Genomic DNA, 24,310 nt, shown 5'->3' on the forward strand with positions numbered 1-24,310 from the left:
CCTCTGACTTTCAAGAAATGATATTATATATGGACTCACTTTCTATGATCTGGAATAACTGTTGGATAGAACTTTACTTACTTGGCCTCAGAACAGGAAGAGAACAGTGCTGATCCAACCAGGCCATTGCAGTTTGATTCAGATCCTTAAAGCTTGTTGTGGAAACCATCCTATTGAAGGACTCAAACAACGGCTTAATAATAATGCTGAACTGCAATCATCAAATGTTAAGGAAGACAACACAGAAGGAGTTCAAAACATTCTATAGGAAAGGCTACTACAGCTCAGTCTGCAGAGAAAACAATAGACTTCTAAATGGACTTCAACTACTAGAGGGATTGCAACATTTCAAAAAATATTTTTTGAAATCTGTAACACTAAGACAAAGGAAAAAACTGAACCTCAGTCCCTAGTGATACTCACTGTTTTTTGCAAAATTCCTGTACACTCACTTGATCTACAAACCAGCTGCATGCTGTGGCACTGCAAGAACATGAGTATCTGAAACTTCTACATACATGTAAAGCATTCAATTTCTTCATTGCCACCTTTTTCATATAACAGTGATGCTTTCATAGCAAAAGGATATAGAAGCTTTAGGGTAACCACATCACTTACCACCACAGCATGCTGCCGATGCATCCAAGGTGGGGTACCTGGATGAGTCTTGCCTGGCAATAATGAGTCTAGCACAGGTCAACAGTGCAAGTATTCAGCCAATTTCTCAGGCAGATTTTTCAGCAAAGACTCAAGTTCTCTGCTACTGCAGCTAAACAAAGACCTCAAAGTATGTAAGTATATTTTCAGAGATCCTCAATGGCAGGGCAAGGATTCCTACAACAATGACCAGACTTGCTGATCTGCATCTATGTGGACCAGAATGGTAGCAAGCTGCAGAGTATCTGCCTTTTCTTTTGGCTCTCTATCATCACAGCTTGGAAGGATAGACCTGGCGTTGGTGATAACCTTCCTGGCAGAAAAGGAGCAGACAAAATCCTTAGCCTGTAGCGTATTAAAACATACAGAGCACCACCACAAGCCTCAGTTGGCCCCAGCTCCCAGCCTTTCAGATGACATTTCCTGGACTGATCACCATATTTGAACTCAAAACAGCTTGTTATAACATCACCACGATAATTCACCAAGTAGATTCCAGCTTACAGGTACATTTATTTCAGAAGCTGGTTGGACAATAAACTCATCTGAAGGCTCAGAATCTGTGGTTTTACCATGTTACTCCAGATGGGATTTTCTGACTACAGTCAGCAGCATGTGAGAACGTGGCCCAAATCAACCTCAGCATAGTCATGTGCCCCCATCTTTCTCACTGTGGCTGACAATCAAGATAAATCTAACAATTGCCTGGAATACTTGAGGGGATTTGCATACCCTTACAGACTTTTACAGAGTGACTGGAGGAACAGCATGGTTATTATTCTATTGATATTCTAATATTCAAGAGTATTCTCTTCTTGGGTTATCTCTAGTAGCTCAAGACCAGATTACTCATTTCCCTCCTATATGCAACAGAAACTATGGTATTTTCATATTTGTAATGAACTACCCTTCTCTCTCTTACAGTCATTTCATAAGGAGGAGATTTTTTGTTATTATTATTATTATCATCATCATCATCATCATCACCACTCACCCCTGGACTTTGTCAGCTTTTACTGCAAGACATTCTGAAATATGTCAGCATGCATTAAGGATTCAATCCAGCTGTTAGAACAACTGTTCCATCACAGTTACATCCTGACTTGTAAAGGGAAGTTTGGGAACATTACTTTGCCTATCAACCTTCTCTTTCACCAACTACAAAAGCCTTTGCCTTTCCCCAAACACTACAAAACCTAGCTACCCAAAATTGCATCTTCATCCGTGATAACCTCTGCCACTTTCTACAAGTGTCTCACTTACAAATTGTGGAGCTATTTAACATCTTGGAGCAGCATAAAACAAACATACTATGCAATCAGCAAACACGTGTAGGACTGTCTTTAAATAATTATTTTCATTGTTATATTAAAGACCTCTACTTTCATAATTCACTTGAACTTGTTCCAGAGTTAATAGTGCTGTAGAATCCAGAGGTTCAACAGTGGCACCAGCTCTAAGTTATCAGAGACTGTGTGAGACCTTGCTAAGAATCGTTTCCTAAAAGGATGCTAAAAAGAAGAGTGTCTTTCTAGGGCCAACATAAACCAGAGAACACCAAAGAAAGCACTTTCACATATCAAAGTATTAAAAATGCTGTACTTCATGCATGCACAAACATGCTTTATATATACTTATATATACTTTATATAAGTATATAAAGCACAAACATGCTTTATATATACTTATATATACTTAGGTTATCCAGGTAGTTATAGAGAGAAATAACCAGCACAGACATACAAAATATAAAGTGCAAATAGCTAGCTATATGAACATATGAAGTTTAATGGGGAAAGGGAAGGTAAACACTACTGCTCATTGCTAATTACAAATATCCCCGAACTGATTCAAGCTAATAATGTTTGATCCAAACTAGATAAGTCTATACAGCACAGCACAAATGCAGCTAACTTGGTTTCATTCAGTTTATGTTTTTCTGCCTCCTGCATTATCATTCACTTACAAGCACAGCTGCTAGCATTGGAGAAGCAAACAGAGACTAAGTTGATTCACTGTTGTAACAAAAGACAATCAGAAAACTAAAAAAAGAAAAATGAAAAAAAAAGGAAAAAGAGAGAAATGTGGAAGTTTTTAAAACTGCCATTGCAACAGCTTCAGTAATTATTTGTAATAATTTCTTTTTCCTCCTGAAATCTTTGTTATTCTCTGTGCAGTTTTTCCAGAAGACTACAAGAGCTACAGTTACAGAAGTAGTCCATTAAACTTTTCTTGCAGTTTAATAACCCACCAGGAAAACCTTGCCTTTGTATTGCATTTTACTTTCAAGTTACCTCCCTTCAAGTTCTGCCTCACGACAGCCTATAAGGCAAGGATTCATATCCGTATACAGATGTGAATGAAAACTGAGGACATATGTTATTTAAATAACTTGGCTTAAAGTCACAGCATCAGAATCCAGAGTTCTTGGCTGTAAATATATCAGTACCAAACCTAAAGTTCAGCAGGTTGATATAAAAGGATACAATCCAAAACTTCCAGTTCTGCAGGGTCCTGCTTCTCACGTACTCATCAAACATCCTCCTCATGTGGTCAAATCTTTGCCGTGTTACAGGAACTCCGGTAGCAGGGAGCTGCTGTTGACAAGAACTGAAAAGAAGATGTTCTGAGGTCAGAATCCCCACCAGAAGGTACACACTTCTCTTCCAGACTAAATTAAAGCAAGAGTAAAGTGTGTATCCCCCTTATCCCTGACCAAGGTGGCTTCCCAGTGTATGACCCCCCCAGAATGTAATTGTTATAGCCAGGAATACATACTGTTTTCTCATCAGTTTTGTCTATATTCACATAGCAAAGCGATTTCTCAAGCTGCTACACACTTCTTATTACAAGCAACAAAACTGAAAACAAAGTATAACATAGAACAAAGTAGGTTTTGGCATCCAATTAGAAAAAGGCATATTAAGAGTCAAGGAAAAATTTAGAGAGTTACTCCTGAGCGATGTTACAGAAGAAAATGTTACAGAGATTCTTAAGAAACAGATCAATTTAAAATACAACCAGAAATCATCATACTATTAAAGAAAAATAAAAATATTTTGATTTGCTGATAAGTCTAACGTAATGCCTAAGCCTAACACTTCTGTAGACGGAAGAAAAACTACTGGGGTTCTCAAGATGCTTTGCAATAGTACATAACTATCGTAAAGCCACAGAGGAAACTGAGGCACCAGGAAGGTGAAGTGACTTATCACAGCTATGTTCAGCCAGCGGCAAGCTCCTTGATTCAAAGTCCTGTGTCTTATGTACTCAACCATATTTTCCTATAAAAATTGACTACATTTGGAAAGAAAGCTGCAGCAAAGCCATCATGAAGGGTAAGAGTGTTTGATCACCCAGCGAGCCTAGCTTTAAAAAACCATCATCAGTGGCTTCTTAGAATTATTCTAACTGACCTGATCCACCTTTTCTGATGCTGCCACTGTTGTGCATTCATGCTAAGAGCTTGCTGAAAATCCACATGGTTTGCTACCAATGCCCATCCCACAGCAACTATGCTTTTTGTCTGGAAGTTGGTAGCAACTCTACTGTTCAATACCCATCTGTTGTTTGGCATGACATCTGAGGCAAACATTCCCTGTTGCTAGCCAAAGCAACATTCAAGCTGCTCTGCTTCATTACAGAAAGCTCCCCAAATCTCACATGATGGTAGCGTTTAGCTCCTCGATTTCTTCCCGAAGGCGCCTGGTTTCCTCTTGCATCTGTGTTCTTTCCTGCTGTAGTTTAGCGATATATTCTACTGTTTTCTGGAGCGTGATTGCATGGCTGATCTAGACCAAACACAAACACAGAGCTCACTTTCTGGAACAAAGCTAGAGAGATGAAGAGCTTGCCCCTAACCTGCTGTAACACCCAAAAAAAGCACTTCAGCCCCTTTTCTTAAGTTTCCTTCACTGTGTGCAAAAGCACACAGATAGGCAGAGCGAAACACTTAAAATAATACTAAAGTGTTAATTTCTCCAACTCATGTCTGCACACTAGTACAGAGAAATGTGGTTGTTTTCCTCCACAAATTATATTTTTGCTACTTTGTTGAAAGAAGTGTTTTAATAATTTAAAATGTTTTATTTCATTTTCTATCCTCTTAAAAATATTTACAATTCTTACTTAAGTACTGAAGTATATCTGCTGATGAAGATGTGCTTTCCCCAGTGCTGTTAGAAGCATTGTTTCAAGTTGACAATATAGATTATATAGTTTGGGAAACCTGAAGTTATTAAACAGAAGGTAACACAGTCTAGCTACCACCAAAGGAGACAAAAACAATGTCACAGATCTTTTTTAAAATACTCTTCAGTTCTGAGGAACGAATTAAAAATCTGTACTTGGGAAATGAAATAATCAGACATTTTACTAAAGCTGAGTTTTCTTAACTGATTACCTTTCAAATAAGCTATTCAAATCAGGAAGTGAAATTCTGATAACTTATGGCCTAAACATAAAAAAACCTATAAAAATTATGTAAACAAATCAACATTCTACACAACAAGCTTTCATATTTTCCATGTTCCAAAAGGTACTGGTATTTAAAGGACATATAGAATTTTGTTGTGCAGACAAGCCTATGCTTCAATTATTCTGATTTCAATTTAGTTCACTAAGTTAACTAGTGTAGCCAGAATATGTTCTCAGTTTGGACAAAATCATTTCACAATGAGAAGTCAGTTGGGAATTTTTTTCTCTGTAAATCTACGTACAAAAGACAGGTGACGGGAAAAAGAAGCCCTGAGAATATTTGCAAGGCTGTAGGTGCAGGGCCAAATTCTTAAAGGCAGCTGGGTGATACTAGATGTAAAGAGTCCTAGAGGGATTTTCAAAATCATATGAACTGGCCAGGCTTCTGATTCCTCCTGGGAGGTACAGACCTCATCAATGTAGAACTTTTAGAAGTTTCACTGGACTTTTTTGTTCTTCTTTTGGCTCACTGACATGTTTCAACAGTATTTGCAGGCACACATGGTTGCTCCGCCATGCTCTCAGCTGACCAAATGCAGCACAGCTGTGGTTAACATGGCACAAAGCCTAAGCTAACAAGCTGTGCTCATAGGTGGGTATATTAGCTCAGGCCAAATGTCAAGGTATATTAAGCCAGGCCCAGCATTGTACCAACAGCATCTACCTGGCTTCTGGCTGGCTCGTGGTTCAGGCAGAATAAGCTTACAATACTGGCTGGACCACAGCTTTTTCAAGTCCAGCTATGGGGAACAGAACCCATACAGAATGGGTATAAAAAGCCAGTACGTCAGAAGAAAGGTGACATAACAGTAGATGCAAAGTCATCTTATGCTCCAAACATGACAAAAATCTTCATTACTGGGGTCCCAAGAGCAAGGATTGCAAAGACCAGTTTTTCTTTCCCTGTTGGCTTTAAAGCTGCAGCATGTCATCAGACAAAGACTTGTTCAATGTTTGAAGCTGCATCAGAACAATGTCTAAAAGATGAAGCACTTTCACACACTCTTTTGACTATAAGCCATGGATTTATAACCCTTCCTTTCCAAGTCCCTCAGTTCAAGTATCTTCACTCACTAACTAGCATTCTCAGTCAGCAGTGAAGAGATTAAATTTATTAACAAGTCTTTTTAGAATGGCTCTTTCTTACATACCATATTAAACTGTTAGTGCTGCCAAGTTACTTACCGACTTGGAGTTAGCTGAAACCAAGCTGTTCAGAGCACTGAAACCAATCTTGATGTTAAACCTTCGTTTTTGTTCTGAAATATGCCTCATTCTTCGATTCTGCATAAATAAAATTAGCTCAGTCTATGCTGTTCTCCTTTACCATTCCACTGCTATGACTATTTCAGCTATTCAAATTCACAGTGTCATTTTTGTTGAATTGTGGCATTCATAGTCTTTCCAGTCAAAGCCACATGACTATAAATTTGCAAACAATGATTATTAAAGTTATTTAAAGTTATATAAAGTTATATAAGTTATTAAAAAGAAGTGTCCAGTGTATTAAATTAAATTCTAAACCTTGTAAGGTTTTCCTCCTGAAGCAAAAATTCCTATTTAAGACTGTTATACAACTTCCTTTTCTGAAGTCAAATTCCAATTTTTGAGGCATGTAATTAGTTAGGATCTTGTTGAAGCCTTTAAGTTTAAAACAGTCCATATAATTTATTTCTAATACATATATAAAGTTTACCGATATAAACAGGCAGTCTGCAAAAAGAAAAAAAGAATCCACATCTCTCGCCTATCCTGAGGATAAAGGCTTTGTCAGGAATTAACATTTTCATTTGTAGCATTAAAAACTTATAAGTTGTTTTCACCAAAATCCTTGGGGAAAAAAAAAAGGAGTTTGCACTTTGAGAATGCATTCTTGGCAGAGCTAGGCTTTCCAGCAGTAGCTCACCATCACCCCATTTTATAATGGAGGAAAACAATGTAATAAAGCAGTGAAGTGGCTGCCCAAAACCACAGAAAATGCAGGTTCAAGAGCAGAACTGAGATTTCCAGTGCCTTCTGTGCTTTGCCAAACTGAAAAAACAACATTACCCAGCGATACAGATCTGTTTAGTCTAACAATGCAGAGGAGCAAAAGAACATACATCTAGAGAAAGAGTTACTAACAGTACACATCCAAAGCAATTCCTGTCAAAGCAGGTGAGTTTAAATGGCTATAAAGCCTATCTCATTGCAGTGTCTTTACTTTTAAGGACACTCCTCCATCTAGTGGCCACTTTCCCACCATTGGCCAGTCCTAATAATTTGTTGCTTTGTTAACTTGTCCTCTAGCAGCAAGAACAGGCTGCAACTACTGATTGTGAGCATTTATGCAAAGTAACTAACTGCAAACTTTCATGAGCAACTTGCAGCATGCTCAGCAAGAGGCATTTCTGAATCTTCTCTGCAACGGAACTAGAATTGAGTGCAATCACAGGCTGCAAGTGTTTAAACTTACCTTTCTGCCCTGCAAATAATCAAGCCAACATCAACTCATAGGGTATACAAAGACAGAGAAGCCAAAAAGGGGTTGGCACCTGCAAAATGGTTAAGTAACACTCCCTTTCACAACAGAATGAATGAGAGGGTTACAGCTGATTGTCATGCATTAGTTGTTTTTTGCAGATAAGTTTCTCATACCATCACAGAAAGTGTTCTGACAAGGTCAGCTTGTATATGAGGTACAGCCAGCTTTCAGATGCTTTCTCTAGACTGCCAAGTTCTTACCCCAATAATTCTCAAAGTGTTTTACAGCTGTAACTTGTAGAGTCTGTGGAGCTGCTCTCTGTGGAGCAGCATAGCATCACTGGAGACCTGTAACTCAGCAGGCCAAGAACTCCCCCTCCAGCAATGGCCAGAGCCCTGCAGACTGAAGATCCCCAACAGAACAATCGCAAAAAGCCATGGTTTAGAAAACTGAAACCTTTGACCAGGTAAACTGAGACCTGTCATAACATCTCTGTGACCTACAGCAGGAACTGCTGTCATGACCATAAGGACCTGCAGAGGTACAGTTAAGCCTGGCCCCTCTGGTGACCCATCCCTGAGGAGCAGAGCAGATTATTGAAGTCTGACATTTTAAATTGAACAGAGCAGCACAGACGCAGTGCAAGCTAAGCCTAAGGCACAAGTAATCCACTGTTCCTGAAGCACAAGTTACTCTCTAGTCCATGCTCAAACATCAGTGCAGAAAAGTAGCTACAAAGGCAAAGAAGAAAAGCACCTCAAAGGAAAGGAGACACACCTTAAGTGCAGCCATATTAGGGTCAGTGGCAGGTTTTCCTGAGCAGCTGTTCTGGGGAGACTGTGGACTGGGGCTCTGCTCAGAGGTGCAGGGGGAAGCTTGGCCTGAATTCTGACAATCTCGGCCTTCATAAAGGAAGAAAGACAAGTCACATTAACAAACAACTTTCTGTAGCAAATGTAACTGCTGAGAAGCTTCTATTCAGAATCGAACTGAAATGCCGTCGGCAACCAAATTATACTCATTGATGCAGCAACCGCATGCTAGAAAATGTTAAGATGGCTGGGAAAGCTTAGTATTTCACAGCATAAGGCTAACACATCCCAAATAGTGATATGTAATACTCCTTTCACATACATACACATTTCAGCAAAGGCATGTTGAACGTGTAGGCTGCAATTCCATCGTCCTGCTAGACTCCCCCATTTGAGGGTCTAATGGTCTGGGACATGATGGTAGTAACACTTATAAGCCACTTACCAGCAAAACCAGCATATATCTCTAAAACCGGCCCAGATACTGCTCTATCAACATGCATGCAAAAGGAGTCTTTGCACTTACCTACTGTTAACAAGGATTGTGTCTGAGATCCTCCAATCAAAATTATGATCCTGAACAACAAACGTATTCCACACTTTCTACACAGATGCCTTTCAAACAGGTTTAATTTCTCGGTGACTATGACAGTACATCCTTTTAGAAAGGAGCCACTTACAGGAAGCACAAAATAGCAGTTTGTGGCAATGCTGCACAGTAGCTTAAGACAAAAATTGCAAACAACTGGATGCAACCGAAGCTGCAGGGTAGAAGGCCCTAAAAAAGCTTTTCCTTCAAAAATTATCCAGGGATCCTCAAGGCCATTTTACACCCTGCCTAACCAATGGAAACACTTACATGTGTAGGAGAGAGAGAACGCTTATAGCTTTCTAACTTACTAGGTGTAGGTGAGGGAACTTGTGAACTGCTACTGTGGGAAGGGATTTGCTCTCCTTTCACCAACACATCCTGGACTACACTAGGAGAGAAGAGATGTGAGACTGTGGACTGGGTTTGTTGACTACTTGGTGCTCGCTGTGGTGGACCAACCAGAATGTTACTACGGAACTCCGTCACCCCGGGAGCCTGGGAACAGCATAGAAACAGCACAAAGAATAACAGAGAAAGAAAAAGAGAGCAGGAAGGGTGGGATGGGGGCAGAGGGAGAGAAGGGATGAGAGGAAGGAGAAAGGAGGGGAGAGGGAGAGAAAAAGAGAGAGAGAGAGAGAGAGATTTGTTACCTTGCCTTTCACTAAAAGTAGCAAATTAATACATGATTAACAATCTGATGACATGAAACAAGGGTGAATATATAAGGAATTGGCAGGCACTGAAGTCAGACTTCTGGCAGGAAACCAGTATCCTTTCATAACTTAAAGCAGTATTACAACACAGCAACAGCATAATATACTAAAAACTATTACCATCTTCCTGCATACAATGTATTGGGAAACCCACTCATATACTCAAGGCATGCTTTCCAATATGTAAATGGAAAGGTGAGCATCCTGGGTTCCTTCTAGCTTCTGTGCGATTAATAAAAGGCCCAAACCACCCCCATTCATGGTACCGTGTATACATGCCTCTTTATAATCTTACTGTTGTGTGAGACAGAGTCTGTGAAGACTAGATAGTGCTTCCAGACCCATAAAGTAGCTAAATTAAAAATAAGCAAACATAATGCTGAATGCACAAATGCATATGCTGGGTAACAGGTGAGATTTAGTTACCCTAAGCACATTATGGCTCTAACTACTTGCAAATAACAGGCCTTAAAAAACAAAAGAAATTTGTTTTTCTTCTCCTTACTCTGACAATTCCAGCTGGTGCAATTGCAACATTAGACTGACACGTGGGTGGCGTCAAAATCCCCTCTCTTTTTAAAGGTGCTGGAGTTACAATCACAGTTCTGGACTGTCCCTGAAAGGCAGCTGAAGAACACAAGTTAGAATAGTTAATGAGACAAAAAAAAAAAGCTGGAGATTATTTTGTAGGAAATAACGTGTCATTGAACAGGGGAATGGATTAATGGGCACCTATTTGGTACTATTTCATTGCAATACAAAGTGCCACCAGTTTTCTGATAATCTCAGTCCCATGTATCCAGTACAAAGGACTCCAACACACCAGTTATTTCTGAGACTTCTAGCACCACTGTCACTGTTTCAAGGTGAATTTACAGAGGTACCTAGTGAATCAGGGAGGTGCAAAGTGTCTTCATTCTATCAGAGCTGGGTTTCGCAGAAGGAGGATCATCTTCACCTCTCCTCTGATGTCCATACTTCTTGGATCTCAGGCTTGCTCTGCTGACCCAGAAAGGGTCAATGACAGAAACCAACTGCAGGATGCATATTCAATACTTTGTGCTTCCTTGTATATATATTAAATTATCTTCCTCACCACTTCACTCTACTAGCTTCTTTCACTATCTGTTTTTACAGATGCTTTACACGACACACAAGCACAAGACAACCAAATGTGATGGGGAATCAGCACCAAAATTCCAGAAAACAGGCTAAAGAACCAGGAGTTCTGCAGTGTTAGACAGCTAGAGATAATTGTGAATAGCAGCAATTGTCTCCACAGAGAAAGTAAGAAAAAATTCTCAGAAAAAGTCTGTACAGGAGGCTTGCCCCCATGACAGGTATCAGGATCCTTGCTCTAAAGTTTTTTTCACCACTACGGTATTATAGTCTAACATAAATCTGTTAAGGTCTCAATTTAACCAATGCAGATGTACAGTTATTGGCATGGCATTAATGTTGACATTGTTCTTGCTCAGACTTTAGAGAGAACATCACTAACCATCCTATATTGTTACTAAAGGAAGAATCATGCAAAAACACAGCTTCTGTATGCTTTTTGAGAAAACTAAACCAAACTTAGTCAGTTTTATTCTAGCCTGTATTGGCTTCAGCTCTCCTTTGTACTAATAAAGTCATAATGTATGATAAGTGTCAGAGTAGCTCAGTCGCTGCCAACCTACCCCTCTGCAGTTTAGCATCAGGGTATCGAAGGACATACACAGCAGAACAGGGAGACAGTGCAGGATATCTGATGTCCTCTCCCCTACTGTGTTATCTGTGACTAACAACTGTGTTTTGAATCAACTAAAGTTTCTGTATAGCCTTTATTAGAAAGGCCTGTGGATTGCACAAACCTTGAGTCAGCCCTTGTGTGGGTATATCTGGCAGAGAGCGCTGTCACTCTGATACAGGGAGTTCATTCTTTGCCTGAGCATTCCCAGATGTAAAGCTGGAATCACAACCCTTCCACTGTTCACTGACGTTCAGCCGGACTTAAGACATCTCTATTGAGCTAAATAGCCTGCTCTTATGAGTGTATTAATGCTACTGCACAAACTTGGTATTTCTGACTTACCACATCTGGGTAACTGTAACAATCAGCACATATTTAGATGCCCCTTTATATTTTTCATGTTTCTATCCTACACATGTATCTTTTGCAGACTTTCCTCTCAAAATCAGAACATTTATCCTGAAGTGGTGATAGCAGAGTTCTTTCCCATGTGAAGTCTAGCACCTGATGAGACAATCTGTGCAGATTTTTGAGTCTTTATATCACAGAGCAGCAAATGTCACACATTTCTTTCTAACACAGGTTATAATGCAATTTGTTTTATAGTCATGAGAGGATTTGTTTGTCCTGAACACAAATGGCAGGCGTAAATGCCTTAGTTACAAGTTCTGATGTTTATTCTATTGCCAAAAATAAAGCTCCAGTCTTTACACAAAATCTTGGATTTGACCTCTGAGCTTGGTATCCCAGTAGTTTAGGAGCACAGTGATCCCTGAACACATGCCACTGCCAGGAATGAAAAACAGCAACAATTTTAAATCTGGATGAGAAGCAAAGCCATTTGCTGTTTTGGTCCAGAAGTAACTGATGAAGTATTGGAAAAGTGATATATGGGGTGAGGAACAACCCAAGAAGCACTAAGAAAGCTAGGAGCAAAGGCTTTCTGAAAACAAGAGTTGCCTATCGTGCTTTACTAGGTGAGAAATGCGTGTCTCAACTGCTGAAGGTATATGGACTCTTGTTTTATAATGTACTATAGACCAAAATACTGCCATTAACAACCTAGCAGTATTAATCATGGGACAACTTGTTCCCAGTGACATGCCAGAATTAGATCCTTGGGTCTGTTCTACTCCTGAACAGTGATTTTTTTTGTTGTTGTTGGGGTTTTTTTGGTGGGTAACCACAATGCCAGGCCCTGGCAGACACACATACTCCTTAGGAAAGCCTGTTTAATAATACTCCTCCAGGCAGGGTTTTTCTTGGATTATTATTGCACACTTCAGGTGGCTGAAGTCAATTTGGTCCCCAGCCAGCACAAGTCTAAAAACAGTGTGCAACAATCCCAAGAAAAAGTGTACTGCCTGTTCTGCTCTTGCCTTGAGCTTTCCCACAAGAACCACCATAAACAAAACTCTCTCTGCTCACGCTTGCTATTTTTAGCCTTGTGCAGTGCCAATGGCTCCAAATCATACTCAGTGTGGAAGTCCCAGCATATCAGTTAGGCACTCATACTCTGAACTGAAAACCACGTGCTCCTGACTGCATCACAAGTCTGTAGATTGCTTGAGACAAAGATCTCCAGCTCCCCCTGCCTGTTCTTAGCCCTTCCACACTGGAAGGGCTGATTTCTTATCACCCTGGTCCTGCTAGGGACGACTGATGGTGGATGAGAGGCACATCCCATGCTTCCATCTGGACCAATGCTGTAGTCCACTTCAACAGCTGCTCCCTAGCCAACACTGTACTCAGTCTCAAAGAGTTTCAGGCACACCCAAGATAAAAGTCGGAATACATCTAAAGATGTACACTAGTACCCTGGTATTACACAGTGCGATCACATACAGGCAGGCATACTGACTTGTCCAGGGCAACCAGATGAGTCAATGACAGAGACAGATCTGCCATTCTCCATCCCACACTATCTCCCTACCATCCTCTCCTCTACTGTGGTTGAATGCTTTGAGGGGCAGAGTTAATCAGAACAGCATTAAACATCAAAACCAAGGTTTCTATGGGACAGGAGCACAGAGATCTAGTCATCCCATGTGCTGATGCATCTGTACAGCCCAGCACGAATTTTACAAGGAGATACCCTCTTTCGCAAGTCAGCTTTTCACACTCACAACCAAACTGCTTCCAATCCTCGCAGCAGTCCAGAGCATCCCATTAAACAGTGTAGCCACACACCAGTGGATTCAGGGGTTCCTTGGACACCCTCAGGAAGCTATATTTTTACTCATTATGTAAATCAAGAAAAGCAAGAAGGTGTCTCCCTCCTGCTAGTCTCACTCAGAAAAGAAAAAGATCACCCCATCAGTGCTTCTCACCTGGGGTGATGAAGGCATTCTTTAACAATAAGGACACTGTTTCAGGCTTCGGAGCAGGCACTATTTTTTGTGACTGTTTGGGCCTTGTCCCAGCACTGGCCAGAGGAACAGCTTTGGGGAGTGCAAATGTCATTTGGGATAGCAGCTGGGGCCGGGGCTGCCCCTGCAGGACAGTAGTCTGGAAAGCCAGGTTACAAGGCACTCCTGCACCTGGCTGCTGTGTTGCCAGGACAAGGTTCTGGCTCTGGCTGAAAGTGGTGGCAGGGGCATTGTGGGTCAATGTAGCAGAAGCTGTGTGGGTGATAACTGTAGATTCACAGAGGCCAAACTTCTGGGTTTCTGGTGCAGCAAATGCAGCTGGCGGAGAGCTTAAGCTAGAATTCAGAGGCACTGCAGGCAACGGGGACTGGTGCTGTTGTGTCGCAGGTTGAAGCAGTGGCAAGGGTGTTTGAAACACTGGCATAAAAGTTTGTGGCCCGCTGAGAGACGAGTCAGGAGTGAAGTCTGCTGGCTGGATGAAAGATCCCCCACTTCTAATGCTGGAACACTGGTCAGTGCCAACATCAGGAATGACAGGAGCAGGTACTGAGGAAGCAATCAGTCCATCATTGATGTTCCCTGCTGGAAGTGTGTTGGGCAATGAATCCGACGGCAGGACAGGAGACTGACAGAAAAGAAAAATATTACAGATTCAGACATGACCCCTGAAACTCTTGTCTCAACTCCTTCTGAGAAGGACATGGCTTATGTCTGAGAGTCTTCAGAGCACATACATGTCTGAGATAAGGCTGTTTTAAACATTGAGAACCTCTCTTACCTGGGAAGAATGGCTGCTGCTATCTGTTGTAGCTGAGCTGACAGCAGACACAGAAGGGAAATAATTACTGGAACGACTTGGCATGAATAAATCTGAAATATGAGAAGTCACCTATTAATTTTCTACTTTTCATACTCAAGATACAGCATTGCTGGATACTAAAATTCACAGTAATATCAAAATTATTTAGCAAATAATGAAACCACAAGATTTTTGCTTCATACAACTGCTGCTGACTGAGCAATGAATTGTCTTCCAGAGGAACTGATCTCTTCAGGGGAAACTTCTTCAACCTTCATGCAAGCTGAGTACAATAAAAAAAAAAAAAAAATCAGTCTGCTGCTTAAGGTTCACCTACACACAGATAGCTGAGAGCTGATTCTCAATGCAGTCCCACAAAATTCATTTATCTGATGCAGACTGCATGCAGGCCCAGCAAACAGATGTGACTTTTGACTTCCATGAAGATCTGTAACCATCAAAGTTGTCAGCAGTAGTTTAATGTCATATGTAATTCTTGAGAGTACCAGAAAAAGTTCCCAGGCAAACAAAGTGTTAAATCACTTCATCACTAAGAAGTGTTAAATGGGAAAACCTTAGTGATTTCTGTGAGTTCTCCTGTCCACATCTGATGTTCTATCTTTAATTACTCAATGACTTAAGGTCTAAAGGCCATTCTTTTGAAAGGCAAATTAACAACCAGGTTCAAACCTTGGAGTAAACAATCCTAAAGTGACTCTCAAACGCAGGTAAGTAAAGGACTGGGGTCACAGTAACAAGGGAGTCTACCCACATATGCATCTGCTGGAAATAATGAAAAATGAAAACATATATGAAGTGTTCTTCACCTTCCACTCAAATCTCCTGCCTTCTGAAGAGAGCAGATATCTGCAACGTTTAATCTTCTGTTAAAAACTAGTTCATAAATCACTGCAATTTTAAAGAAATTAATTGACTATATATACGATTCTTACCCTGAAAAGGCTCAAAAGTATCCATAAAATCAAAATTTGGCTGGAGAGGAATAAGCCCTGGTTGAATCATGTCAGCATTTCCTAAGTGTGCTGCAAAATTCAGGAGACAGATTAGATTAGCTTCACATCACTTGCACAGTAACAGCAATAGGAATATAGCATTTGGCTAGAACACCAACACACACTCCACAGCCAGGCTTGGCCAGGATGTTTACAGAAAAATTGCTGCTGAAATGAACTGGGCATCTGCTTTTCTTCAGAACTACAGCACAGTTCTGAAATCAAAACCATTGGAGAATGAAACTTTCAATTAGTAAAATGGAAGAGGTGAAACCTGAACGTTCTAACTGGGGATTACCAAGTTTGGATGCCTCCTGCTCCCAACCTCCTGTCCTGCTCCTGCTGCACAATACATAAACTTGCTAGGAAGTACAACCTGAACCACCACAGCTCATAGCACAGTATTTTAAAATAAATGGTCATTCATTTCATTTTGCCTGAAGTACACTTCATGTAAACCACAGTTGCTCTGGAGTTGCTCAGACAGCTTAGACATCCATGCAGCAAAGATAATGCACAGCAGACATCTGCTGTCCCATTAGACAGTCAGAGTCTTCAGTTAGAGAGCATTCAACAGAACTGTATAGCTCTTGGGATGGCTTTTAGAGGAGATGTGACTTGCATTTGTTCTAAGGGACATATCCAAAGAAAAACACATACGCACTCCCTTAAAAACACACACACACACATATATGCTTTGAGATAAGTAACAATGCCTTCATCACTGATAAAGCTAAACACTGCTCATTACAGATTTATTCAGAGCAACATTAGAGGACAATGCTAGGAGCAGCACATAAGAAGCTAAGACAGAAATTAAATTTGGATGAATAACTGGGATTCCATGACCTATAAAGCATAAGACAGCTGCATTCTCTGACCTATTTTTATCTGTGTCAGCAAAGCAAGATAAATTTCTTAGGCAAGGCTAGAAGAGAAGCAAAGCAACAAACCAGACTTCACCTAGAGGTTCCCACTGCAACATAGCTAACAGCCAACAAATACCTATGTCCCTGGAATTTGGCCAGGAAACCAGCTGATGTGAAGACAGTGTGGAGAACAGCGTATCGGTGAACTCAGACATAAGCATATCTGCATCCAAGAGGCTGCCTTCCTCCATAGGGACAGGGGTTTCTCTGCCATACCTTCTTTTTTGCCAGAGAACCACATCATCGTCCTGCCAAAGGAAAAGAAGAAAAGTCAGGCTGCCTAGACAATGCTAAAGCAGTCTGGTGCAGATATATAAACACAGTCTTCATTTATGACGTTTTTAGAGAAAGAAACTCTCCTTTAGGAGCCATGCAAATGGACTGAAACAGATCAGTGGTACTTCTAATATACCAACAACTTCAGCTCACTGATTTGAACAACGGCAGAAAATAACCACAACACTCTGGAAAAGGTTTTTGCCCAAAAAACAGAAATTGACTAGAAGGACATAAGACAAAATAAATTCATCAGCTCTTTCTAGTTTCATTGATTGTACGTATATTTTTGCACCTACAGTTTAACAATCCCATGGTTTGAATAAAGATTTAAAAATAACATGCACAGCAAAAACTCAAAGCAAACAACTCCTATCATGAAGAGTATCTGAGTCTCTGAAATGTAGTTAAGTGTAATTGTAATCTGACTTTGCACAAGGTATGCTGATATTCTTGTGGGCACGTTTAGCCCGTGAAAAACACAATATAATGTGGCTTGGCTTACCGATCCTTCACTACAGGCTAGGCTAAATTGCATTGCATTGCCTTGCATTCGCTGCAGACTAAAAGCACACATAGTCAGGATCTTGTGGCTGAGCCAACATGTAACTGTAACTACACCAACATACCATGATGGTGCATTGGAGCTCATGGCCAAAACAGCTGAGAGTTTTCTGAAACTAGAATAGATCCAGACTTATGCTCAGCTCCAAAAAGAAAAAAAAAAAAATCAGAACAGTGTTTCTGATCATCAATTTATATGCCCAAAGTAGGTTTGATGGCTTTAGGCGACATACTAAATGGTGATACCATTGTTCCTTTAAACATTTTGCCTTATTTAGGATCCTGGCACATTATTTGCCCATGTTGTGGGCAGCAGGAATATCTGCAACATGTAGCACACACATCTTCACAGATCTAGTTACACAAGCAAGGCAGTAGTGCCAGTCATGACTTAGTAATAAGATGAAATAGTGTGCCAAGCCCTCAAAGAGATTGATCTGTCTGGGCACCCAATACTGATTCTCATTTCTTCTGTCACAGCACTTTACATTCAACCTCTCCTCCATCCAATTTAAGCTACAAATCTTACATTGCTCTCTAAGGCACAGAAACATTAAGGTGTCTAACCTTAATTAAAGCTTAAGCAAGATGGTTGTCTTTAGATTTTAATCTATTCAAGCTACTGCACATTACAGCTTTGTTACTTATTGCAGCTTCTACAAGCATAAATGCTGCCACTTATCAGTGGCATTACCCACCCTGACCAAACTTGAAAGATCTTCATCTTTATGTTTCTGTAACTGCAAAAGAACAAAACAGATGTTAAAGTCAGAATAGGTCCTGTATATGCCAGTAGAAGTAGTGATTTTGCAAAACTTTTAAGACCAAATCATGCACAATTAGTCGCTGCACAATAATTTTTAGTTAAGTGGGACTAATCAGATGAGTATGCCTGTACTAGCTTATCATCTGTTTGAAGCATTTTTGCCTGCTAGCAAAAGTGACATCAAAATTCAAAAAGCAACAACATACTGATCAAGTTCAAGTAAGCTACTTTCACTGTGTAAACCAACAGACCCTTTTCTTGAAGTATGTTCTCCACTTGTGGTATTCCCTGATGACTATTTCAATTCTTCGCTTCCAGTATTTCCCTTCTGTTGCAATGGCCTGAGAACACAAACACATACCATGAATTACACTGAATCACATAATGGCTGAATGTTCAATAAATTTCCAAGCAAATATTCAGGCATAAAAAAAATGCAAAAGAAAGCATGTTAATTCTGTTTGAGCTCATGTATCAGCAGTCCACACTGTTGCAGAATTCAGCTATCACAGAGCAAATCTGACAGTACTAACTTCATCTTTCCCACAATAAACAAACAAGAGATGATGTCTGACTACACTGTCAGCATCTCCCACAGCAGTTCAACCATAACCAATAGCTAAGAAATCACATAAAAGCCCTTTTAAAATAAATTTACTAAAATATAATGTATAAAGCATACAATACCCTGTTCTGCATAAAACAGGCAAAGAAAATCGCACAAGGTTACATGAGCATGCACACACATACGCAAAAGCTGTTAAGAATGACATGAAGCAATAGAAATCTGATGTCCAGCTCAAGGATAAGTGTGACCTTGCAGGCTACATACTAATAACAACAAAAGGATCAGACCAATGTGGGTCTTTAATGTATCACAGACAGCAGTGTGTAAGTTGGGGACAGCAGACTAATGAGAGCATTAACACCACTTTCTTGTGTTCAAGGGTCATCTTTCAGCACAAACACCAACACTGTTCTTTCAAAAAAACTGAGACAGTTCCACAAACTCATCTGGAACTCCTTTGAGTTATAAATTATTCTAGAGTTATGCAGTATAGGAGTCACATATTGCCACATCAAGGGCCCCACTGGTTTTCTGCAAAAATGCAAGTACACAAACTCATATTTGCTCTTTTTGTGAAGCTACCTTGACAGAGAAAAAGAAATTGCTTGTTGTCTTGAAACCACCCCTCATCAATTAAATAAAATACAGAAGACTCTCACAGGGTCACTTAGATTCAATCTTGAAAACAGTCATCACTCTTCTTTACCGCTAACTTCAGCCATATCCAGCCAGAAGAGAGCAGTGGCTGTCAAGATCTTAACTATTCAAATTGCACTTCTATGACTTATGCTTCACTAAACTAGAATATAGACATAAGTTACACAGATAATAAATGTCCTTCTGGTTGCACCTTGATCATCTCAATGTGATAAACTTCCATAAATGGGATCAGTCTGCTTTATATTAACGGTTCTTTCTAAATAAAGACAACGGAGCAAAGAATTGCTATGCTGCTCTCATATCTAGCAGACTAGAAAATCTTGTTATAAACTCTAGAGCTCATTAGTCTGTTCCTCAGGTTTTACATACCTCTGGCCGACGATGTTCATCGACATCAACAGAGCCGTCCAGTGGAGTCACAAAGTGGCACACTGGATTCTTGCGCTTCTCCAGGTCTGAAACAAGAATGAAAATGTGAGTGCTCAGCCTCTGCAGAGAGCTCTGTCACTTCAATTGCAAGATGTGAAAAAATAATCTAGCCAGGGTTCCCTCCAGATAACCAACATGAAATGGGGAGATCTCAGGCTGTGACTGGACCGATCAGTACAGTCTCTCTGTGGACATCTATCTCTAAGAAAGCACACTGATCCAATGGCAGGGCCATGACGGCCTCTGAGACATCTGGGCCTTCAGCAGATTTTTGAGCTTTTCATTAGACGGTAATTTAAATTCTCTTGCTTCTTACATATAAGTCTCTCACAAGGTATTTTATGGCAAGTCACACAACCGAGCATTACACTTACATTGCATGTACCATGCCCTCCAGATGGCGTTATTGAGACGGATTTTATCTCTCCACTGAAGTTTCAAGCCTTTAAAATTTTTCCATTTTGGAGAAACCAGCTTTCCACTAAAACAAAACAGAGAACAAATCATTCTGTTTTCAGTTTTTCTCTTCCCACTCCTTTCAAGACAAAGCATCCCCCTAAAACTGCCAAACTGCCAACAGAAAGAAGTACAAGCAGCCACGTTTGGCCAGTGACAACTTTTGCCATATGCCGTCCACGGCTTACTGATCTAGGTGCCAGAAGCAAGTCCAGTTTTCAAGACTCCTTCATGTTCTCATCTGCCTGCTAACAACTGTCACAATTGGTCTCACAAGCATCTTCAGCAGGACTGAAACTCATTTCACTCATGCTTTTCTCCTTGCCAGTATCCCACCTTCTCAAACACCAGCGTATGAGCTTCCATCAACTGAGAGCAAGATTACTCAAAATTAAGCCCCAAACCTGGCCTAGAGGTTTTTGCACATTTGGCCACATATAGTTTTGGCTTGGATTTTACCAAGGAGCTGGATGAAGTCAACACAAGTTCATTTCTACAGTTTCATTCAATTTTCCAGGCTGGTAACACTGGAAAAGAAGACTGAAATGCCAGTTCTGGCCCAAGAAAAACCGTCACCCACCAATTCTACAATGCTGGTAAACATGGCTGGGCACAAAGGATCACCAACAGGCTAGAAATAGTAACTTTTCTCCAAGGAAAGGGAAGGCTGCAAAGAGAAATGGCTTATGTATGAACAATCTTGGGAGGTGGGAGTCAGAAGGAAGAAGCAACAGGGACTCCAATAAGCACTGTATAAACACAAACTAGCCAGCCCTTAAAACACAGCTTTATGAATTATTAATCCATATTACTGACAGAGCAGAGGAAGTAGGAAACATTCATAATGTAGTAAATTTTAAGCCACAGATTAAGTATAGGTATTGTTCCGATCCCAGGTTCTCCCTCTCATTTTTTGTGGTTTTAGCCATACATCTTCCTAGTTTACGTTTCTTTATGCTGCTCATGCATTCTTGCTACAACAGAATCGGACCAGCAATACAAACTGCAATCAGTAGGACAACACATGCAAAGGCAACAGCTTCATCTTGAAACATTATGAGCATCAGGTCAAGAGGTTAAGGTCTTATGTAGTGAAGAGTACCCAAATAAGTGACAGGAGCAACATCACCTCCAGACACTCTGCCCTCTCAGAAAACATCACTGAGCACCTGGTCAATCAGGAGTGACTTCTACCATAAACTGCAGTGGCACTAGAGAGACGTACTAGAACTGGCCTGTGCTAGGGCACTGTATATTTGCTATCACACATTCAGTGCAAATTAACTCAAAGAGTTGAATTATTCTTCCTGTAATGTCCCCGTTTTACACTTAAGCTCTAAAATCACTGTGAGAATAGAAACTACATCCTACAGAAGTGCCAGGCACTTCCCTTGGCTTGCCCAAGGCCATGCAGAGGCAGGCCTGAAGCTGGAGAACTGCTGATTCCCAGTTTCCCACTTGGTCTGGGAAACCTCCTGACAGCAGCTCTTTTTTAAGAAAACTTGTAATAAAACTTGTAATACTATAAACAAGTAAAAAGTCCTCACAGCCTACACAAAAGAAGCCAGCATGCCAGAGCTGCCAATAGTAGGATATTAAACTACCATTTACTTCAAGTATTTGGCTCCTCATTTCTTTTCTCCCTTGCTAGCACCACTGCTGCTGTTACCACTCAGGTATTCCCACAACCGTGACAGTAACAGATGAGCAAATGCCAGACCTCAGCCAAGTGACAGGTAAAGAAAAGCCAGCTCTGCTCTTTCAATTTTACTACTATGTATAATGCCAGTTGTAGCAATAGGTTAAATCACCACCAGGCGAGCTGATGCCTGACAGTAAAAAGATTTATTTTTTTTTCTCCTCAACCTCTTTAAAAATAAACTGTTATGCTTTTGTACGTACAGGCAAGTGCGTGTAGAGACCAGGTATCAACTGCGCTAAAAGGACAATTCACAGCAGCATGAGAGCAGACAAGTGACAAGCTTGTGAGTCCTGTGTTCACCGCGGTCCATGCCCCACTGCCCTTTCAGGGTGTATGCTGTATGCTGAGCCCTCCAGGCTATGCTGTAAGGCTCTGCTGCAGCCTTTGGGACTATGGTGCTTGAGAAGAAATAAAGTACAAACAAAATTTGGTACACAAAACAGAACATTGGCTGCCTCTAAGGCAAGTAGACTTGCTGAAGCAAGCAACTTCACTGACTGGAAGTAATAGTAAACCATGTAAACTATTAGCAAGGAATAGGAAAAACAATTATTAATGTACTTGTGTTATTCTCTGTAGCTGGGCTCTAAGACACTCAATACAACCACACTTTGTATGCTCACTGAAGTCTATGAAAGCTCTTCTGGATTTTTTTTTTTTTTTGCACCAGTGTACCCATATGCCACTCTTTGAAATACATCTCCCAAAACCCCACTTCTAAGTTCCAAGACTATTTCAGTTTATGGAAAGATCTCCAAATTAAGTATTTTATCTCACTGTTATCCAGCTACTGTGGGTCAGGGCAGAAAGTGGATCTCCATCTGTTTAATATTTTCCCCATCTCTGCAAACTCTCATCACCTTCACAGTGTTCACTGCACAGCCAGCTCTGCCTCAAAATCATTGCATACCTTATCATTCCTTCTAAACCCAGATTAAAGCACATGTTTTTATGTTTCTCATATGTACATTAACAGTTCAGAGACAGGAGATTAACATGCTGATGCATCACCAACAGTGACAAAACGCCCACATGCCTTCGACTAAGAAATCTGTCAACTTAATGTTCATCTCTTCATAGCTCTGTGTGACTGGACAGTTTGCCAGAGCAACAAAACTCTTAGAGTCTTCACTCAGAATAACAAGAACAAACACTTTTCTACAAAAAAACTAAAAGGAACTGTAATTAATTCTTGTACAGTCTTTGCATCTTCAAAGAGCCAATTAAAACTGGAATTAAAACACAAATAGTTTAAAACATTTTCTATTACATTCTTACAAAATGCTAAACAAAATACTGCATCAAAAGAAGGAAGTGATTAAGAACCTATTCTTAAAATAATTATTATTTTTAGTTCCCGCGGGAGCAAAGCACAAGTCCAGCTTGAGGTCATAAATGAAACGACTTTAACCTCAGGAGACAGGAATCAGCATGAAGCTGACAACAATATTTAGACACTACTCCAAGTTCCAAAGCCAATGGAAAGTTGACTGAACAACACTGTGACTGAGAGCAGCTGCCTGACTGAAACCCATCTTCAGATTTTAAAGCAGAAAAAAACCCACAAAAACACCCAAGTGGAGAGACCCACTGGCTGCTGCTCCTGCCAGCTCCCTGTCTCCTAAGACCACACCAACTCCTACAAGAAATGCAGAGCAACTTGCCACCAGCTAGATGGTCACAATGTACCTGCAAGCATAAAACATCAGTGCGCACACGGTCCTCTCTCTTTCTACAACGGCTGCTGCAACTCTGCAGGAGTGCTGGCTCCAAAGAGGGGAGGAGGAGAGCGTCCTAAGGGAGGCATGGACCAAACACTGCATGGTACAAGCTGGGACAGCTGCATCCACACCAGCCAGTGGCATGACCTAGAGGATGTTGGTGCTGCACAGACGATGCCCAAGGAGATGAGCGCAGAGGGAATTAAGCTCTCAGTTGCATTGTGCAGGGGTTGTTGCTGCCAGAAGCACAGCCTGCCTGTGCTACCCAGGATGTGCAGGCTCATGTAAGCAATGCTGGAGGAACATGTCACTTTCATATCTTCATCACTATCAAACACAGGTCAAATCAAACTGGCTGAAAACCATCTGGTGGATAATGTGCAATACATTCCAGCAGCTCAGTTCAGTCTCCCATGTAGAAATCTCCACCTCCCGAGACCAAATGTCCTCAAGTGATTTGATCACAGCAAACCGACTAAAAAAGCTTCAGCTGAACAGCCAACAAGAGCTGGAATTCCCCTTGGACACAGGGGCCCCAACATGCTTTGGAGAAGTTGCAGTATTTTCAGAAGTGAAGCTGCAGGCAGTTGAGGCTGCCACTTCCATATG

General features: G+C 40.7%; 1 protein-coding gene across 6 annotated transcripts in view; it reads right to left on the reverse strand.

The window, feature by feature from the left end:
• The window catches only part of MLXIP (MLX interacting protein), a 53,905-nt gene that overhangs the window by 6,172 nt on the left and 23,423 nt on the right, over positions 1 to 24,310 (reverse strand). For 2 of the 6 annotated variants that reach the window (XM_069794717.1, XM_069794720.1), the window contains exons 2-16: positions 20,197 to 20,303; positions 19,763 to 19,848; positions 18,417 to 18,506; positions 18,098 to 18,139; positions 16,636 to 16,807; positions 15,571 to 15,660; positions 14,597 to 14,688; positions 13,780 to 14,443; positions 10,220 to 10,341; positions 9,310 to 9,496; positions 8,375 to 8,499; positions 6,319 to 6,417; positions 4,321 to 4,448; positions 3,144 to 3,267; positions 82 to 211 (exon numbers count right to left, since the gene is read on the reverse strand). In XM_069794717.1, coding sequence (XP_069650818.1) covers positions 82 to 211; positions 3,144 to 3,267; positions 4,321 to 4,448; positions 6,319 to 6,417; positions 8,375 to 8,499; positions 9,310 to 9,496; positions 10,220 to 10,341; positions 13,780 to 14,443; positions 14,597 to 14,688; positions 15,571 to 15,660; positions 16,636 to 16,807; positions 18,098 to 18,139; positions 18,417 to 18,506; positions 19,763 to 19,848; positions 20,197 to 20,303 — 2,258 coding nt within the window. The other 4 variants (XM_069794718.1, XR_011326625.1, XR_011326626.1 and 1 more) reach the window with 4 other exon arrangements.

Source organism: Haliaeetus albicilla, chromosome 10 (assembly GCF_947461875.1).
Source record: "Haliaeetus albicilla chromosome 10, bHalAlb1.1, whole genome shotgun sequence".
Classification (NCBI taxonomy): Eukaryota; Metazoa; Chordata; class Aves; order Accipitriformes; family Accipitridae; genus Haliaeetus; species Haliaeetus albicilla.